This window comes from Chiloscyllium plagiosum, unplaced genomic scaffold, assembly GCF_037043375.1.
Source record: "Chiloscyllium plagiosum isolate Xiang-an unplaced genomic scaffold, Cpla_swu_hap1 HiC_scaffold_6, whole genome shotgun sequence".
NCBI lineage: Eukaryota > Metazoa > Chordata > Chondrichthyes > Orectolobiformes > Hemiscylliidae > Chiloscyllium > Chiloscyllium plagiosum.
This window is the reverse complement of record NW_028270144.1, coordinates 4,377,971-4,399,400: the sequence shown is the minus strand read 5'-3', so window position 1 is coordinate 4,399,400 and position 21,430 is coordinate 4,377,971. Positions and strand designations below refer to the sequence as shown.

The window sequence follows — 21,430 nt, the reverse complement described above, 5'->3', positions numbered from 1 at the left end:
TCTAATCAACCAGTTCAGAGATCATACATCTTTGGAGCAGGTGGGACTTGAACTGGGGTCTCCCTAGGCAAATTCCTCAGGGTAATGTCCTCAGCCTAACCATTTTCAGTTGCTTCATCAATGACCTTTCATTCATCCTAAAAAGAGAAATAGGCATTTTTGCTGATGTCTGCACAATATTCAGCAGCATCCTATGGCTGAAAATATTGAAACACTCTGTCCAAATGCAGCAAAATCTGGAAAATATTCAAGCTTAGGCTCATAAATGGCAAATAACATTTGTACCACATAAGTGCCAGACAATGGCCATCTCTAACAAGAGAGAAGCCAACCATCTCTCCTTGATATTCAATGGCATTACCATCACTGAATCCTCCACAATCAACATCTTGGGGTTCCCACTGACCAGAAACTAAACTGAACTCAATCCTGTGGCTATGACAGCAAGTCAGGCACTCAGATTTGGGCACTCATCTACTAATTCATTAAGGTCTATTCACCACCTACAAAGGACACATCAGGAGAACATCAAAATACCTTCCATTTGTCTAGCTGAATGCAGCTCCTATAACACTTAAGAAGCCCAATACCATGCAGAATAAATCAGCCACTTATTGGCATTTCACCTAATATCTTCAGCATTAACTCCTACCAGCACCAAAGCAAAGTGGCAGCAACAATTACTATGCATAAGATGCACTGCAACAACACCTCAAGGTATTTTAGATTCCACTTAGAATGAGAAAGACAGCAGATCTTTGAAAACACCATCACCTGCAAATTTGCCTCCAAGGTATACGTTACTCCTACTTGGAACTATATCAAAACAATCTCTTCCGAAAAGTGGTAAGAATGTAGCTACTCTGAGCCACTCTGCCTTGTTCGTCAAATCTGTTACAATCTCTCAGTTTCACCATTGTGAGTGGAGCAACTGGCAGTTCTGTTTACAATCACCTTTCATTTACACTGGTATTGGGAAAGGAGAAGTTGCAGTCATTGTTGCCTCTCACAAGTTTTCATCGTATCTCGCTCCTTTGTTCCAGTGTGTATCTCAGTTTTTTTCAATATTCCTGTGATCCTCTTCAGAATCTGTGTTTCTATATAACTCTTCAACACTCCATCGCAGCTTCCACATATGACACCTTGCTCCATGCTCACAAGACAGCATTCCTGTTTTTACTGTATCTTACTGAGGAGATTTTAAGATAGTTCTCTGTAGTGTGCGTGGTTCATGGGAGACCAGGAAGGACATTTGTACATGATTGCATTTCAATCCAAACAGAGGGCAATACGTTAGTTATTAATTGCGAAATGTTTATGCTCTAACTCTGAAAACCAAGTTCTACATACAAAACATTACAATTTGTTTACTCTTCAGACATTTCTCAGATCTTCCAAAAAAAACTCACATTTCCTGCTTTTATTTCAGATATACATTTTAAATATTTTCTTGCAGTTGAGCACTTTATTGACATGAACAAATAAGCTGCTTAGGTTGTAATCAATTAAGTGATTTTACATAATCACCAAAAGCTAAGATAATTTGAGAATACGCTAAACTTCTAGCACTACAGGAAAATGGAATCTGTCCAATTCTATATGGAAGAGTTGCATCGAGGGTCATTTTAAATTCATACTACATTATCTACAAACTTCTTACTGCTACCCAAAGGTTCACAACAACAGGACTTTTTGTCATCTTCAATGATGATTGAAAGTTCTGTTTTAATTCCTAGTAGGTTTATTCATGAATGGTTATGATGTATATCCTCAGCGGGTATAATTGAAAGCAGGTAAGTTCACAATGTCTTTACTGTTGTGACTAAGCCATAAGGCTTATCTGGCAGGCTTTATGGCAAAAAAAAGAAAAGAATGGAATTCACTTTTTAAAAGCAAATATGACATTTGCTGTTGATACACAAACTTTATTCCAGAAATCACTAGCTTTTAATGGTTGTGCTTTGTACAGCAGTTTCCAGATTTTGACAAATGGAAGTTCATGACTTTGCTATTTTTCATCATTTCAGTGACATTGGAAAAGTGAAAATCTATTCTTATTTTCATTTGTACTTTGTTCTATTCACCATCTACAAAACAGAAAAACATCATCTACTATCACATTCAACACTGAGTAAACAATTGGCACCAAAGTAGCTCAGTGGTTCGCACTGTTGCCTCACAGCGTCAGGGACCCCGGCTGAATTCTACCCTTGGGTGACTGTGTGGAGTTCTCACATTTTCCCCATGTCTGCGTGGATTTCCACTGGATGCTCTGGTTTCATCCAACAGTCCAAAGATGTGTAAGTTTGGTGGGTTGGCCTTGATAAATTGCTGAAAGTGTGCAGACTAGATGAGTTAGTCATGGGAAATGCAGTGTGACAGGGCTAGGTTAGGGGAATGGGTCTGGATGGGATGCTCTTCGGAGCATTGGTATTGGGCCGAATGGCCTGTTTCCCCAATGTAGGGATTCTATGAATTGTCTGAACCTTGAACATCCACCAGAACCACTGCATCATGCTCAACCAAAGTGCAAAGTGATTCATTTTGGAAGGTCGAATTTGAATGCATACATCGTTAAAAACAGGATTCTTGGCAGTGTGGAGGAACAGTGGGATCTTGGGGTCCACATGCATAGGTCCCTCAAAGTTGCCACCCAACTTTATAGGGTTGTTAAGACAACGTATGGTGTTTTGGCTTTCATTAACAGGGGGATTGAGTTTAGAGCCATGAGGTTTTGCTGCAGCTCTATAAAACCCTGGTTCAACCACACTTGGAATATTGTGTCCAGTTCTGGTCACCCCATTATAGGAAGGATATTGGACGCTTTAGAGGGGATGCAGAGGAGATTAATAAAGATGCTGCCTGGATGTCTTATGAAGACTGGTTGAGTGAGCCAGGGCTTTTCACACTGGAGAGAAGAAGGAAGAGAGGTGACTCGATAGAGGTGTATAAGGTAATGAGAGGCATAGATAGAGTGGATAGCCAGAAACTTTACCCCAGGGCAGAAATGGCTGTCATGAGGGGTCATAATTTTGAGGTGATTGGAGGAAGGTATAGGGGAGATGTCAGGGGTAGGTTCTTTACGCAGATAATGATGGGTGTGTGGAATACACTGCCTGCTGGGCCAGTACAGCCAGAGACATTAGGGACATTTAAGTCACTTCTGGACAAATACATGGATGGCAGTAAATTGAGGGGCTGTGTAGGTTAGGTTTATCTTAGATTAAGATAAATGCTCGACACAACATCATGGACTGAAGGGCCTGCACTGTGTTGTACTGTTCTATGTTATAGCCAACAAGCAGTGCATTTGCAAAGCTGCAGTACAGGCCTTTCTTCCAGCCCAAGGAAAAGCTTAGTGATCATAAAGGAAGTGGTGGAGGCTGGTACAATTACAACATTTAAGAGGCATTTGGATGGGTATGTGAATAGGAAGGGTTTGGAGGGATATGGGCTGGGTGCTGGCAGGTGGGACTGGATTGGGTTAGGATATCTGGTCAGCATGGATTGGTTGGACTGAAGGGTCTGTTTCCATGCTGTACATTTCTCTGACTCTATGCGTGGCCAAAACCTTGTCTCAACACTGGAGTTTAATTAAATACAATTGAAAGCTGCAATTTTAACTGAAGCTGCATCTGCTAAACTCACAAATCTAAAATATTTTAGAAACAAACTTTGCTCAGTGAATCCTGTCAACTTAACTTTATTATGAATTCATTTATTTTTTAATTCCAAAATGTTCTGACATAGAACTCAAGTGCAGAAATCTGGCTCCAAAAGTGAAGCCAAAACCAAACCAAACTATGCAATATCCAACAAGGGTTAAGAAGGTGTAAAGACACAAACTCATCAACGAGGTTCAGAGTCAACCGAGTGAAAAGCACTTTTCAGAAGATGTCCAAGATTTGCACATTGTTGACCTCAAACATCATGTTGACAGTGTAAGATGATCAGATACCTCTACAGTCATTCACATCAAGTCCTGAAAAGGGAGGATGATGCACAAAAACTCAATCTGACACAGGAACTGGTGCCAACATAATAGCACTATACATCCTGAAAGAAGTGCATCTCAGTAAGAGACAGTCCACAGTACAGACTGTGAGAGACTGCCTCACAGCACATAACAGAACACCATTTCTGTGTACTGCATTGTAAATATGCAAGCTCATTGTAGTTTCCTAAAATCTTCTGTCTAGCAAATATCAATGACCAGCTTTGGCTAGATTTACCTGTATGAATGGATTTCAGTACAGTCACAATACATGGCATTCAAATCACGATTGGAACATGCCACTCATGATGCAATTGAACCAATCAACAATCTCCAATGATAGGAGCTCTGAGGAAGGATCACTGGACCACAGACGTTAACTCTAAATTCTGTCCACAGGTGCTGCCAGACCTGCTGAACTTTTCCAGCAATTTCTGTTTTTGTTTCCAATGACAGGAGTTTGAATTGAGATTTAAGGGAAGGACTAAGATGAATACAACTGGCTTGATGAGCAGATTACCCAACACAAAGAACAAGATATTTTTCTTATCTAACAAAACAAAATATCTTCGGATCCTGGAGATTTGAAACAGAAATTGCTGTAGAACCTCAGCAGATCTGGCAGTATTGAGCCCACTAACCCTGCTTCATATATTTCCCATGATCTGTATGCTGATGGTTCTGAGAACCAAGTTCAAGACATTCTTAAGTGTAAAAGCAAAGTACTGCAAATGTTGGAAATCTAAAGTAAATGCAGAAAATGCTGAAGAAAGTCAGCAGGTCTGGCAGCTATGGACAGCAGAAGAGAATTAACGTTTCAAGACCAATGTGACACCTCTTCTATAGAAAAATTCTGCGTTTTGTTTTCCATGTTCAAGTTTGACCTGAAAGGTCGACCACTAGTTTCTAAACAGTGCTCCCTATTGTTAAGCATTAGGGATACACAATCCAGATCTTACTGCAGTATTGGAGAGTGGTGATGACAACTGTTAGGACATCTGTTGACCTCATGAAGTCTTTTTTTTCAAGTACTCACTACCTTAGTTAGTATAAGGCTGAGTTGGCACAGCTCATCCAGCGCTGGATCTCCTCTTTAATTGTGGCCTCGCAGAGTATTGAACTGTCACAGTTGATTGATATATGAGTTTTGACTTGGCAACATTCCAGGAGAGCCAGTGTCTCTTTTATGCAGAATTGGAAGAGATTGAGAATCTTAATTACCACACTCTTTGTGTTCATGTACATGCATGGAAAACTTAATTTAGACAATATTTCATTGTCACTTACTGTGGACTCCACTGAATACCATTTATTTCGTATTTTACTTGTATCTGTCACTCCTAATTGTTTCTGCCTCTTGTTTTTTATGGTTTCGACATCCCTCCTTTACCACATCCTGCATTTATTCTCTGCCTGCATTCCCTTAAGTTGCTGTGTAAGCACATCTGTAAAGGTGCCACCTCCAGAGCTCTCAGCCTTGGTTATGCACTGCAGTGACAGCAATTGATCCACATGCTCCAAAACCTGGAGACTAAGCTGCCATAGCAAATGATATTTTCTGTGATTCTCCAAAACAAAAGAAGTATCCATGAGTTCCCAAATAGAATTGGATGGGCCAATAGATTTTTGTTCTCCTCTCAGTCTCTACTGCCATCTTTTATCAATCTGTCCCAGACAGTATCATCATTGTCCCTGGGAATGTCCTGCCTCACTATTTGACAACCCAGCAAAGGAGGCAGTATAGTAGTGTACAGTCAGGAGGGAGTTCCCTGGCAGTCCTCATCAATGACTTGACACTCTGTAAAGTCTCATGGTATCAGATCAAAATTTGGCAAGGAAAACTCCTGCTGATTACCTCTTATCACTGTCCCTCCTTCCCCTCAGCTGATGAATCTGTACTCCTCCAGTAGATCAACATTTAGAGGAAGCATTAAGGGTGGCAATGGTGCAGAATGTACTCTGGGTGGGGAACATCAATTTCCACCATCAGGAGTGACTGGGCAGATCCACTAATCTTTGATCTAGTTCAAGAAGCCAACTTCAAGATGGCTCCAGATATGGTCAACTCCTTGTGAGCTCCTCCATGCAGATCTAAGTTTCCTATTTCCTACAATCGTGCTACACTCTTTAAACTTAATAGCATACTTTTAAAATTACTAATAACAATGTTTTACCTAAACTCACAAGGTCGAAACTCCTCTGATACTCACAAACTTTTAGCATTTGCCTGCACCTGTGTTTTTTTTTGTTTTTGCTGATGTTCACCTACTATTTACTTATCTGTGCTATTTAACAATGTGATCTGCCTGTATTGCTTGCAAGACAAAACTTTTCTCTGTGCCTCGGCACACATGACAATAATTTCAATTCAATCTAGTTGAGTCCAAAAGGATATAGCTGCAAGACTGTGACTGTGGCAGTGGAAATGGAACCAAGAGGGAAGAACCTTGACCTCGACCTCAACAATCTGCCCACCATCGATGTATCTGTCCATGAAAGTATCAGGAAGAGTGACCACCGCACAGTCCTTGTGGAGTTGAAGTCCCATCTTCACAATGAGGATCCTCATAGTGTGTTGTATAGCACTATCATCATGCTCAGTGGGATTGGCCTTCAATAGATCTAGCAACTCAAGACAGGCAACCATGAAGGGCTATAGGTGATCAGCAGCTACAGTCTTGTACCCAATCACAATCTGTAACTTTATGGCTTGGCATATCCCCAAATCAACCATTACCATCAAGACAGTAGATTGACCCGAGTTCAATAAGGAGTGTAGGAGGGTGTGCCAGGAGCAGCACTGGGCATATCGAAAAACAAGGTGTGAACCAGGACTACTTATGGGTCCAACAGCATCAACGTCAAGTGACAGACAAGGTAGCCAGCTCCACAACTGTGGACAGATCTAAGCTTTGCAGTCCTATCATATCCAGATACGAATGGTGGTGAACAACTAAACAACTCACTAGAGGAGAAGGCAAAAGGTAAGGTTAAAGCATTTACAACAATCTTCAGCCAGAAGTGACAACTGGATGATCCATCTCCACCTGCCGTAGTCCCCTATATCATAGCTGCTAGCCTTCAGCCAATTCGATTCACTCCACGTGATAACTTTAAAAAGCTGAAGACATAAGATACTACAAAAGCAATGAAACCTGACAACTTTCCTGCAATATTTCTGAAGACCTGTCCTCCAGAATCTGCTTTGCCCTGAATCAGTTTCAGTCAAGCTATGGCACTGGCATCTACACAAGACTGTGGAAAATAACCGAGGTACACCCTGTACACCAGAATCGGGAAAATTCAAGTGGGCTAATGACTACACTTGATCATCCGTAAAATGCCAGATGTCAACAATAATGTGCCCAAGTAGCACTTGCTCAGCACCGACCTGCTCGCTGATGCTCAGTTTGCACTATGCTCAGGCCATCAGCTCCTGGGCTCAGTAATGCTTTACTCTAAACATGGACAAAAGAGCTGAATTCTAGAGGTGAGATGACAGTGCCTGCCCTTGGCATCAAGGCTGCATTTGACCAAGTGTGACCTTCAGGAGCTTTAACAATACTAGAATCAACTGGAGTCTGGGAAAACTCTCTGCTGCTTGAAGTCATACCTGGTTCAAAGGAAGATGGTTGTGGTAGTTGGAGGTCAGTCATCTCAGGTCCAGGACATCTCCACAGAAGTTCCTCAGGATAGTGTCCGAGACACAACTCTCTTCAGCTGCTTCATCAGTACCATCCCTCCATTCTAAGGTCAGATGTGGGATGTTTGCTGATGATTATACAATGTTCAGCTTCATTCATGAATCCTCAGATGCTGAAGCAGTTGGGTTCAAATGTAGCAAGATATGGACAGTATCCACGCATTGGCTGACAAGTGGAAAGTAACATTTGTGCAACACAATTGCCAGGCATTGACCATCTCGAGCAAAATAGAAACTAATCATAACCCTTGACATTCAATGAGTCACTTCCACTGAATCCCTACTATCAACATCCTGGGAGGTTACTATTGACCAGAAGCTCAACTGGACTCGGCCATATGAATATAGTGGTTACAAGAGCACTTTAGAGGTGAGGAATACTGCAACAAGTGACTCACCTCCTGACTTCCCAAAACCAGCTACCATTTACAAAGCAGAGGTCAGGAGTGCAATGAAATACTCTGCACTTGCCTGGTTAGGTGCAGGTTCACGAACATTCAAGAAGCTTGGCACTATCCAGGACAAAGCAGCTTGCAGGTTAGTACCACATCCACAAACATGCATTCGCTCCACCATTGAGGCTCAATAGCAGTATTGTGTACCATCTGTTAGATGCACTTATTTATCAATACTGTTTAGAAAGAACCTTCCAAACCCACAACCACAATCATCTAGAAGGACAAGGGCAATAGTTACCTGGGAATGCCAGCATCTGAAATTTTCCCACCATCATTCCTCCTTTGTTGTCACTGGCCGATATTCTGGAACTCCCTTCCTAACAGCATTGTGGGTCTACCTATGTGAAATGGACTGTAGTGGTTCATAAAAGCAGCTCAACATTACTTCAACAGCAACTAGTGATGGGCTATAAACACTGACCCAGCCAGCAATCCCATATTCCGTAAGTAAATAAAATAAGTGTGAGCCAATGAAGGGAAGAACTATGCTGGGTAGAATTAACAAGTCACGAAGCTGGGTAAATTTCATAAAAGGAAAACCTCATAAACTCCATAGAATTCTGAAACATCTTCGATTGATACCAAGGTATAAAACATATAGTGATCCACTCAAGTAATTTATTATTGCATCTTCTGCCACCCAGAACAACCTGATTTCACGAAATATCATGTTTCAAATTTAATCAGCAGAAATTATTCCTACTCCGTATTACACACAAAAATGACATAACAGATGTTCACATGTTCTTATCAGTAAAACTAATATATTTCAAACTGGATATCCTGCCACCACCCATTCCCCTATCCCCAATAAAAAGAGCATTAGAAACCGGCAGGACTGAATTCCAAGTCAGTATTGCCCCTGCTATTGGTGGTGGGCATGTTGCTGGAGGGAATCCTGAGGAACAGGAGTTACACATATTTGGAAAGGTAAGGACTGATATGGGATAGTCAACATGGCTTTGTGTGTGTAAAGGAGAAAGTGAGGTCTGCAGATGCTGGAGATCAAAGTTGAAACTTTATTGCTGGAACAGCACAGCAGGTCAGGCAGCATCCAGGGAACAGGAGATTCGACGTTTCGGGCACAGGCCCTTCTTCCTGAAGAAGGGCCTGTGCCCGAAACGTCGAATCTCCTGTTCCCTGGATGCTGCCTGACCTGCTGTGCTGTTCCAGCAATAAAGTTTCAACTTTGTGTGTGTAAAAGCTTGTCTCACGAACTTGATTGAGTTTTTGAAGAAGTAACAAAGTGGATTGATATGGGTAGAGTGGTAGATGCGATCTATATGGATTTCAGTAAAGCGTTCGATAAGGCTTCTCTTGGGAGACTGCTTAGCAAGGTTAGATCTCAAGGAAATCAGGGAGAACTAGCCAATTAAATACAGAACTTGCTCGAAGGTAGAAGACAGAGGTTGGTGGTGGAGGGTTGTTTTTCAGACTAGAGGCCTGTGACCAGTGGCGTGCCACAAGGGTGCTGGGTCCACTGCTTTTTGTCGTTTATATAAAGGATTTGAATGTGAACATAGGAGGTATAGTTAGTAAGTTTGCAGTTGACACCAAAATTGGAGGTGTAGTGGACAGCGAAGAAGCTTATCTCAGAATACAAGGGGATCTTGATCAGATGGGCCAATGGGCTGAAGAGTGGCAGATGGAGTTTAATTTAGATAAATGTGAAGTGCTGCATTTTGGAAAAGCAAATCAGGGCAGGACTTATATACTTTGTGGTAAGATCCTGGAGACTGTTGATGAACAGAGACCTTGGAGTGCAGGTTCATAGTTCCTTGAAAGTAGAGTCATAGGTAGATAGGATAATAAAGAAAGCATTGAGTATACTTTCCTTTATTGGTCATAGCATTCAGTACAGGAGTTGGGAGATCATGTTGCGGCTGTACAGGACATTGGTTACGTCACTTTTGCATTATTGTGTACAATTCTGGTCTCCTTCCTATCGGAAGGTTGTTGTGAAACTTGAAAGGATTCAGAAAAAATTTACAAGGATGTCGTCAGGGTTGGAGGATTTGAGCTATAAGGAGAGGCTGAATAGGCTGGGGTTGTGTTCCTTGGAGCATCGAAGGCTGAGGGGTGACGTTATAGAGGTTTATAAAATCATGAGGGGCATGGATAGGATAAATAGACAAAGTATTTTCCCTGGGAGTCCAGAACTAGAGGACATAGGTTTAGGGTGAGACTGGAAAGATATAAAAAGGACCCAAAGTGCAATTTTTTCACACAGAGGATGGTGCGTGTATGGAATGAGCTGCCAGAGGAAGTGGTGGAGACTGGTACAATTACAGGATTTAAAAGGCATCTGGATGGGTATATGAATAGGAAGGGCTTAGAGGGATATGGGCTAAGTGCTGGCAAATGGGACTAGATTAGGTTAGGATATCTGGTCGGCATGGACAAATTGGACCAAAGGGTCTGTTTCCATGCTGTACATCTCTATGACTCTGACGGTTAAGCACTGCAGTTTTATATCAACTGAGCTGAATAAATCAATGTGAACAGAAAGTTTAAAGGGAACATACAACATTTTTTTGACAAATGTTCACAAATGTTAATAAATAACGTTCATGATTTGTACATTTCCAGTTCATGAAAGACTCACCACAACTCCAAACTGCTCTGGTTCGGACAAGCTATTGTAATCGTTCTTGAAACGTGCCAAGGAAGATACTTGCTCTTGTTCTGGTAGATGGCTTACCAAGTTCTGTCGATGTATCAAATATCCAGAATAAGGCATGGTTTAAAAATAATATTTTGTTGTCTATATTTGATTGAGACTTTGTAATATCTTCATTTAATACTTAATACACAGCAGGAAAGTTCTGGAGTAAATATGAGTCAAACATTATTTTTTAAATACACTCATTCAAATAGACACAATGATAATGAAATCGATTACAGTAAATTGATGTAATGAAACACCTTGTGACTTTGAATTAAAAAAATCAAGCCTTTGCAATAAACTAATTAATGCAATGATTCTGGTTCAAAAAAAAACAACTTCACTTTTTATGTGAGATGAAACAGAAACAGTGTGAAGCAATGCCTCAATCCGCAATGCCTCAATCCACAATGCCTCAGTTCAGACTGAGAAATTGCAGCATTGTTAGGGGCAAACTCAGGAAGAAGTGCATCTTTACAGAATCAATCAGTCAGTATTGCTGGCCTACTTGTAAAGAGGAGGATGAGTGACCACTTTGGCAGCAGAACAGAACTGAAGATCAATATGGGGCAAGAGCATCATTAAGGAAATTACATTTTACTCTCAAATAAATAAGGTTTAGGGTGGAATCAACAGATTTGTAGCTATGAATACTAGGGGTATATATTTTTGATCAGGTTAAACTAGAAATCAAGGTTCCGTAAGAAACAATGAAATCATAACATTCAGTGAGAAAGTGGACTCCCACATTAGCGTTCTGGAGGTAAACAAAGGTTTACCTTTGCATGAGGACAGATTTGACATGACTGAACTAGGCAGGAAGACTAAAAGGTAGGACATCTGATGAGCAGTAGTATATATTTACAGAGCTTAAAATGTGTTGCTGGAAAAGTGCAGCAGGTCAGGCAACATCCAAGGAGCAGGAGAATCAATGTTTCGGGCATGAGCCCTTCTTCAGGAATGAGGAAAGTGTGCCATGCAGGCTAAGATAAAAGGTAGGGAGGAGGGACTTGGGGGAGGGGCGTTGGAAATGCGATAGGTGGAAGGAGGTTAACGTGAGGGTGATAAGGTGAAGGTGATAGGCCGGAGTGGGGGTGGGAGCAGAGAGGTCAGGAAGAAGATTGCAGGTTAGGAAGGCGGTGCTGAGTTCGAGGGTTGGGACTGAGACAAGGTGAGGGGAGGGGAAATGAGGAAACTGGAGAAATCTGAGTTCATCCTTTGTGGTTGGAGGGTTCCTAGGCGGAAGATGAGTCACTCTTCCTCCAGCTGTCGTGTTGCTATGGTCTGGCGATGGAGGAGTCCAAGGACCTGCATGTCCTTGGTGGAATGAGAGGGGGAGTTAAAGTGTTGAGCCACGGGGTGGTTGGGTTGGTTGGTCCAGGTGTCCCAGAGGTGTTCTCTGAAACATTCCGCAAGTAGGCGGCCTGTCTCCCCAATATAGAGGAGGCCACGTCAGGTGCAGTGGATGCAGTAAATGATATGTGTGGAGGTGCAGGTGAATTTGTGGCGGATATGGAAGGATCCCTAAGGGGGGAGGTGTGGGCACAAGTTTTGCATTTCTTGCGGTTGCAGGGGAAGGTGCCAGGAGTGGAGGTTGGGTTGGTGGGGTTGTGGTCCTGACGAGGGAGTCACGGAGGGAGTGGTCTTTTCGGAACGCTGATAGGGGAGGGGAGGGAAATATATCCCTGGTGGTGGGGTCCGTTTGGAGGTGGCGGAAATGACGACGGATGATACGATGTATATGGAGGTTGGTGGGGTGGTAGGTGAGGACCAGTTGGGTTCTGCCCTGGTGGCGATTGGAGGGGCGGGGCTCAAGGACGGAGGAGCGGGAAGTGGAGCAGATGCGGTGGAGGGCATCCCCAGCCCTAACGGGCTACACCCTGGGTTCTAAAAGCAGAGTTAGTGGATCCATCGGTTATAATATTCCAACATTCCCCAGATGTGAGAAAGGTTCAACAGATTGGAGTGTTATATTAGCATTTTTCCAATCATACAAGAAGGGAGACAGAAAGTTGGAAACTATAGATCAGTTTGTTTAATATCTTTCGGTGGGAAATTGCTACAATCCATTATTAAGGAAATAATAACAGGACATTTGGAAAATCAAAGTGGAATCCATCAGCGTCAGCATGATTTAATGAAGGGTAAATCATTTTTGACTAATTTGTTTGAGTCGTAACAAGCAAAGTGGATAATGGGGATCCTTTAGATGTAGTATATCTGGACTTCAGGAGGCATTTGATAAGGGGCACAGGGTAAGAACACATGGGATCCTGGGTAATATATTAGCATGGATAGAGGATTAACTAACCAAATAGAAAGCAGAGAATTGGGATAAATGGGTATTTTTTTCTGGCAAGATAACTAGCAAGATGCCAGAGTGTTAGGTCAGTAGGACCTAACTATTTAAAATCTATGACTAGGATGCAGGGGTAGAAGTTACTGCAGCCAAATTTGAAGATGACAGTCAAATAGTTGGGAAACTAAGTTGCAATGAAGAAATAAGAAATTTACAAATAGATATGGATAGGTTGGATGATTAGATCAAGATTTGGCAGGTTGAGTTTAATGTGGATAAGTATAAGGTCAGAAGAACAGGAAGGCCATTTATTATCTAAATGGAGAGAAATTTCAGAGTCCTTCAGTGCAAAGGGAACTGGCATATGTGAATTGCAGAAAATTAATACCCTGGTACAGCAAATAATAAGGAAGGAAAATAAAAAATTGGCATTTATTGTGAAAGGAATAAAGTTTAAAAGTAGAAAAATGTTGCTGTAACTGCACAAGGCATTAGGGAGACCACATTCAAAGTATTGCATATAGTTTTGGTACCCTTACTTGAGGAGAGATGTAGCTGCATTGGAGATTCACTAGACTGATTCCAGAAATGAGGGGTTTGTCTTAGGAAGAGAGATTGAGCAGTTCCGGCCAATACACTCTGAAAGTTAGAAGAATGAGAGGAGATCGAATTGAGGTATAAAAGATGCTAAAGGGAACGCACAAAGTAGATGTGGAGAGGATGTTTTCTCATGTTGGGCAATCAAGATTAAGACATCATAGTTTTGGACTTGGGGTAGCCAATTTAAAACAGAGGTGAGAAGAAATTATTTCTCTCAAAGGGTTGTGAATCTGTGGAATTCACTCTCCAGAGTATGGTGCATGCTGGGGACATTGAGTAACTTTAAGGTGGAGATAGGCAGATTTTTCATTAGTAACGGTTGAATGGTTATGGATAGCAGGCAAGAAAGTGGAGTTAAGGCCAAGATGAGATCAGCCATAATCACAGTGACTGGTGGAGCAGAGTTGACAGGCTGAATTGCATACTCCTGCTCTTAGTTTTTAACTTCTTCTGATGGCTGTCCACCTTTTTTTTAATAGATATTTCTATTGAAAATTTAACATATTTTTACAAGTTTACAAATAAAAAAACCCAAGTATAAACATTAATATACAATTAAGTCTTAAATAAATAATAACCAAAATCTATCAAACAGAAAAAAGAGATACCGAGAAAAAAAAACTCAACTAACTACTAATCTAACCTATAACTAACCAGAGCGGATAATTAAGTCTCTTACATTATTCAGGGAAAAAAAATGACGGATAACACAGAAATTGAGTAGTGAGATATATGCTCGGAATGTGTTAACATCAAATCATAACAAAACCCATATTCATGCGGGATTCCTCTCCCAAGGGTCCCCGGACCAGCCAGGTTCGCCATCTCAGTTAAATAAAAGCCCTTGTTAGGATGGCCGAAATATCTGTATTTGTGTAATTCAAGAAGGGCTGCCATATTTTATGAAATAATTCGGTCTTTCGGTGCACCATATTTGGAAAGAAGTCAAGGGGAATACATTCCATGATTATTCTGTGCCAATTCAAAAGTCCAGGAGGGCCCTCAGCCACCCAGTTTACCAAAATATTTTTCCTTGCACAGAAAGAGAAAATGGAAAGTAATCTCTTCCCATGCACATCCAGGGAGGATAAGTTGAAAAAGCCCAAAAGGAGAGATATTGGATCCACTCGAATTTCCGTTCCTAACATTTCTGTCAGAGCACTTGCTACTTTAATCCGATATCTACGGATCTTATGACAGGTCCAGAAGCAATGTACAAGAGTGCCCACCTCTATTTTACATTTGGGACACATTGGAGATGCTACAGCCTTAAATTTTGCCAATCGGTCTGGTGCTATATGGACCCTATGAAGTATCTTCAACTGAATGGCCTGAGTTCTGTTGCAGATGGAGATTTTTCTGGCATTTTCCCAAATGTCATTCCACATTTCTATAGAGATTTCCAGTCGAAATCCTGATCCCATGTTTTAAGCAGATTGCCCATATCTCCCGATACTTCATCATGTAATAAATGACAAATAGTGCTGCCCGAAGATACTCCCATTGGCCACAACACTCTACTTTCTCTGTCTGATTTATAAAGACTATCCACGGCCGATTCTGCTATAGTCTCGGAGGTCACGGCCTTTAGCTCCGCCCCTCCAACTCGGCGCTTGATTTCCTCAATGTCTCGGTCGTGCTTGTGTAGCGCGGTCGAGAGTGAATTCCATCGGCTCCAGTACTCTTCAATGAAGGCATCGATCTTCGCGTCAAGTTTGGAGATTATTTCCACGAGGCTCACCACCATAGGTAAGTCCCCCGGGGTGGCTGCGGATGCCTCAGCTGCAGCTGGGAAGGGTGGGGGAAGGGTTACTGCCTGCTGAGAACTGCGGGCTCCCTTCCCTTTAGTCATTTTTACAGGCGATTAGATTGTTTAAATTCAGTACTGAGCAACTAACTACATTAAGTAAAAACTATTTTAAGTGATTTGGTGAATGTGGAGGAGGAGGGTGGCCTACTTTGCCCAAGTCTTGGGAGGAGCACTATAGACTCAGACTTGCTGGGTCACCGCCATCTTGGATCCCCTCGGCTGTCCACCTTAACTCAGGTATTTTTTTCTGTGACCAAGGTGAATGTTTCATTTTTAGTGAACAGGTGTTTCAAATTAAAGGTCTATTTCATATATAATGCCAATAGCTAGATTTCATAAGTCATAGTATGGCTAAAGGCCATTCACTTCCACAATACATGTTCTTAAGATCTTGGTGTAATTCAGGGCAAATTTATAGTTAATTTTCATTTGATGAATTTCAGATTTCTTTATGCAAAATATGGCAGGCAAGCAATAATGCATAAAATACCGTTCAACATGATTTTCTGACAATACATTGAGATGAATGGCCTTAAATTGGATGAATAGAATCTTTGCCTTTAGACTAACGCATGTAAGTGCTTTGAGGTGGGATAGTAATATTGAACTTTTGTTTTAATATTTAAAACTGATCATTAGTATAGTTTAATGAATTTTTTTTTAAAATCCAATATTTGTGCATTAGCATAATTTTTAACAGAGTAAGAATTAATAACATTTAAAAGAATATGACACATTAACAATGATTGATGTAGTGCATTATAATTTCAATTACTAAGTTATAGCTACTTGACACTTGGGCTATGCCTACTACATACAGTAAGAATTTTTACCAAGTGATTACAACCAAAATCTTTTATGGGCGGCACGGTGGCACAGTGGTTAGCACTGCTGCCTCACAGCGCCAGAGACCCGGGTTCAATTCCCGCCTCAGACGACTGACTGTGTGGAGTTTGCACGTTCTCCCCATGTCTGCGTGGGTTTCCTCTGGGTGCTCCGGTTTCCTCCCACAGTCCAAAGATGTGCAGGTCAGGTGAATTGGCCATGCTAAATTGCCCGTAGTGTTAGGTATAGGGGTAAATGTAGGGGTATGGGTGGGTTGCGCTTCGGCAGGTCGGTGTGGACTTGTTGGGCCGAAGGGCCTGTTTCCATACTGTAATGTAATCTAATCTAATCTAAAAACCAAATTAACAGATTAATTAATCAATATTGTTAAATGCCAAGCTAAACTTTTATCTTTTTTTCACATGACCAATATACATTAAGTAAAGAAAAATGTGTAGAGGTGCAAACACTTTCAAACATAGTTTCAAGTCATATCAGTTTTATAAAACCTAAAGGCTAAAAAAAAGTAACCCTCTGTCACTGTGATCAGTGTTATCAACTTTAATAAAAAACATTATGCACTCGAGGCAGAGTTGAGAAATAAAATTTAATTTAAGAAACCTGGATTATGGAGTCATTCAATTGTTCTTCATCCACTTCCAATATAATTCTTTTTATTTCCTCATAAGGCATCCGAAAAGATCCAAGAAAAATGGCTATAAAAAACATAATTGTAAATGTTAATGATCATTGTTACTTTGAAACAAAATTTAAACTATTAGGAAATTGAACATCACAACCGTCTTTACACTTACAGAGATTCTGTGCAATCTTTGGGTCTAGAACTTTAAGTTTTTTAACTCTTCTTTTGATATCTTTCTTTTCTTCATATTGCTCATTGTTGTTACCTGCCAGATAGAGATCAGTATGTTCTATTTTTGTATTTCAATAAAATGAATTTCATTGCATTCTGCTTGTTGCGTGCATCACTAAACTACAACTAAGTTTATATTAAGCTAATATAAATGGCAACATATCTTTTAAAAGTGGGAAATGCACTAGTGTGTTTCCCTTCTATCAGTTAGCACATCACTGTTACTGGAAGAAGGAACAACACTTTCAAATTTAATTGATGAATGTTTTCGCACAACAAAAAGAGTCAAATTAATACAAAATAAGAATCAAGTTATACCGTTAGTTAGACCAAGGAGATTTGTGGAAAAAAAAGTTCACAATAAATAAAACAATAATGATCGTTAATATCGTACAGGTATTGGATCAACACACATTCAATACTTTGCAATATTGCAGTAATTGATTTGAAGTACACCTTAAGCACTGTCGATTTATTTGATTCTTTCATCAGAAGAAAGTGCCATCGGCAATCCGTAATTGCTAAAAGTGATGATACAAGCTGTCTTCTTGAACTGCAGCAATTTTCTTTCTGATTCTGGAACTCAGGCCTCATAAATGGAGGATAGGTTATGGGAAATCTGGACAGGTGTTACATTCTGCAGAATTCACAGCCTCTGACTTGATCTTGTAGCTGCTCTATTCGTATAGCTGGTCTAGTTCAGTTTCTGATCAGTGACAACCCCCAGGATTAGAGACAGGGGAACAAGCACCGGAAATGCAACTGACAAACGAGTTTTTGTGGCCAAGTGGTAATGTCCCTACCTCTGGACCAGGACACCAGGGTTCAAGTCCCACCTGCTCCAATCTGTGTAAAACATCTCTGCATAAATTGATCAGAAATTATCTACCTGAGGAACTTCTTAAATGTCCTGGAACTGAGATGATCAGCCTCCAAAAGTCACCACTATCTTTGTGCACCAGAAATGCCTCCGAACACTGGAGATTTTTCCCTGATTACCACTGACTGCAATTTTCAAGGTTCCTTGATGTCAACTCAATCAAATGTTGCAAGGAAATAAACAGAAGCCTGAGCTTTTCCACGTTGCTCTTTTATCCATGGTAGGACGAAGGCTGCAATGAATCAGATGTCAGACTATTGAAACTACTAAAAACAAAAATGACCCTAAGTTTGTGAACTATCTGGTTCACCATCAGCTAGTTTATGGGGAAAAGGATGGAGTTGATAACTAAGAAATAGAACTTATACGAGAAGCCAAAGTCAATGGCTTTATTTTCTAAATTTCTATTTTGAGGGAATTTCTATTCATCCATTACTGAATGTCATGCAAGCCTGAGGCTGTGTTTTCAGATGATGTCAACAAATGTTGAAACATAAATGAGAAATAGGAAGGGAAAAAGAGTAGGTCCCTTGAGGAACACTGAATACAAAGATAAATGAGAGAAAAGATAAGGTATGGTAGGTGACACTAATGCTCTGATTAAATAGATAAGAATGTAAACAAGCAAGAGGTGATCCACTGGTTTGATGACAGTGGAGAGCCTTTGGAGGATGATGATAAAGGTCAATAGTGTCAAAGGTTAAAAACCACACAACACCAGGTTATAGTCCAACAGGTTTAATTGGAAGCACTAGCTTTCGGAGCGCTGCTCCTTCATCAGGTGGTTGTGGAGTACACAATTGTAAGACACAGAATTTATAGCAAAAGTTTCCAGTGTGATGTAACTGAAATTATACATTGAAAAATACCTTGATTGTTTGTTAAGTATCTCATCTGTTAGAGTGGCCGTGCTAGTTTGACGTCTTTCATACATAAATCACAATTTTTTTTTAAAAATTACATTCTCAAGTTAACTTTAACAATTGGTGTCAGCCCAGATAATATGTTGAAGGTGTTAGCCCCCTGTGTGCTGTTGTCTGTGCCATAATGTTTAGACTGATTCGAATCTAAAAATGAGTTAGCAGAGTCTTGTATGGATTCATGCAGGTTTTGAGCAAAGTACAATGTAACTCTGCAAGTACAAATTCACCCCACAAATGTCTATGTGTATGTGTGCGTGTGCGTATGTGTAGGAGTGTCCGCGTGTGTATATCGTGCAATGGTAGTCACCTGTCATGTGACATGAACCCAAGGTCTCGATTGAGGCCCTCCGAAAGGGTACCAAAGTTAGCTATCAGCCTCTGCTCGGCCACTTTTTGCTGCTGCCTGTCCCAAAGTCTGCCTTGGAGGATGTCACCCGAAGGTCTGAGGTCAAATGTCCTGGACCGCTGAAGTGTTCTTCAACTGGGAGGGAACCCTCCTGTCTGTTGATTGTTGTGCAGTGACCATTCATCCGTTACCATAGCCTCTGATTGGTTTCACCAATATATTATGCCTCAGGGCATCCTTGCCTGCAGCGTATGAGATAGACAACGTTGGCTGAGTCTCATGATTACCTGCCACGTACAAGGTGGGAGGTGTCCCCACGCGTAATGGCAGTATCCGTGTCCACACTTTGAAACGTCTTGCAGCACTTACTGTGACAGGGTTGTATGGAGTTGTAGAACATAGAACAATACAGCGCAGAACATGCCTTTCGTCCCTCGATGTTCCACCGACCTGTGAACTATTCTCCTACACCATCCCAAAATCATCCATGTAATGCCTGAAAGCCAGGCAGTTTGCTACGAACAATGATCTGTTTGAGGTTTGGTGTTTGTTTAAAGGCGAGCAGTGGAGGTGTGGGGAAGGTTTTGGCAAGGTGCTCATCCTCATTGATAACGTGTTGCAGGCCGCGAAGAACATGGCGTACTGCTTCTGGGAAGTACTGCACAGCAAAAGGTACCCTGTCGGTCGCAGCACGTGTCTGTCTCCTGAGGAGGTCATTATGGTTCCTTGCTGTGGCACGTCAGAACTGGCGGTCGATGAGTTGAATATCGTACCCCATTCTTATGAGGGCATCCTTGAGTACTTCCAAGTGCCCATCACGTTCCTCCTCATCTGAGCAGATCCGGTGTACGCATCGGGCTTGTCCATAAGGGATGGTTGTTTTAATATGTTTTGGGTGAAAGCTGGAGAAGTGTAGCATTCTGAGGTTGTCTTTGGGTTTGCGGTAGAGTGTGATGCTGAGGTGCCCATCCTTGATGGAGATGCATGTGTCCAAGAATGAGACAGATAGTAGAGAGTAGTCCATGATGAGTTTGATGGTGGGATGAAACTTGTTGATATCACTGTGTAGTTTTATCAGTGACTCCTCGCCATGGGTCCAGAGGAAGAAAATGTCATCAATGTACCTGGTGTACAGTGGTGGTTGGAGGTCCTGCAGAGAGAAGAAGTCTTATTCAAACCTAAGCATTAAGATGTTGATTTCAAATTTGGTCCCCATGGCTGTTCCATGTGTCTGGATGGAGAACAGTGTCAAAGGTTATACACTGATCGAACAGATCAAGGAGAGTTAGTTCATCTTTGTCACAGTGTTGTGAACTCTGTAGGGGCTGCTATCTTTTAAAAAGATTTTTGAGCTCCCAGTTGAGGATGACACAAGATTTCATGATATAAGAAAATCATTGCGACAAAAGCCTAAAAGCACCTAAAGCTAAAACACTATCTTTCGAGGCAACTCATACTTTAAACCACAAAACATTCTTCCTTTTCTTTCAGCCCAATTGAAGATAAAACTCTAAGAATATATTTAATACTGTCCTTTGAAGACATCCATTTCTCTCAGAGTGATCCTTCATCCCTAATAGTTTAGCTGAGGTGTTTTGTCTTTTTCAGCCTGGGAACTCTTAATCTCAGAATTGCAAAAAGAGTTATTCTCAAACCAGAGATTCTTCCTTTAGCACAAGCAAGACAAATCTGTCAATTTCATTTCAATGCCTAAAAAAGTTGGTCTTTCCTATTGTGATCTGTGAACGAGCTCTCATTGCATTTCTTCTTATTCACTCATGGGATGTGGGTGTCAATGGCTGGCCAGCACTTATTGCCTTTTCCAATTGCCCTTAATAAAGTGGGTGTGAGCTGCCTTCTTGGAGCACTGCAATTCATGTGCTGTGGATAGGCCCTGTTAGGAAGAGAATTCCAGGAATCTGACCCAGCGACACTAAAGGAACAGTAATATATTTGCAAGTGAGGATGGTGAGTGGCTTGGAGGCGAACTTGCAGGTGGTGCTGTTTCCATGTATATGCTGCACTTGTCCTTCTAGATGGAAGTGGTCTTGGG

At 41.3% G+C, this 21,430-nt stretch overlaps 1 protein-coding gene across 2 annotated transcripts in view; it reads right to left on the bottom strand.

The window, feature by feature from the left end:
- Window positions 1–21,430, bottom strand: part of diaph3 (diaphanous-related formin 3) — a 582,462-nt gene that overhangs the window by 233,477 nt on the left and 327,555 nt on the right. For both annotated transcript variants that reach the window (XM_087987864.1, XM_087987865.1), the window contains 3 exons: window positions 17,170–17,262; window positions 16,976–17,070; window positions 10,761–10,862 (listed from right to left, as the gene is read on the bottom strand). In XM_087987864.1, coding sequence (XP_087843990.1) covers window positions 10,761–10,862; window positions 16,976–17,070; window positions 17,170–17,262 — 290 coding nt within the window. The remainder of the gene's footprint in view (window positions 1–10,760; window positions 10,863–16,975; window positions 17,071–17,169; window positions 17,263–21,430) is intronic.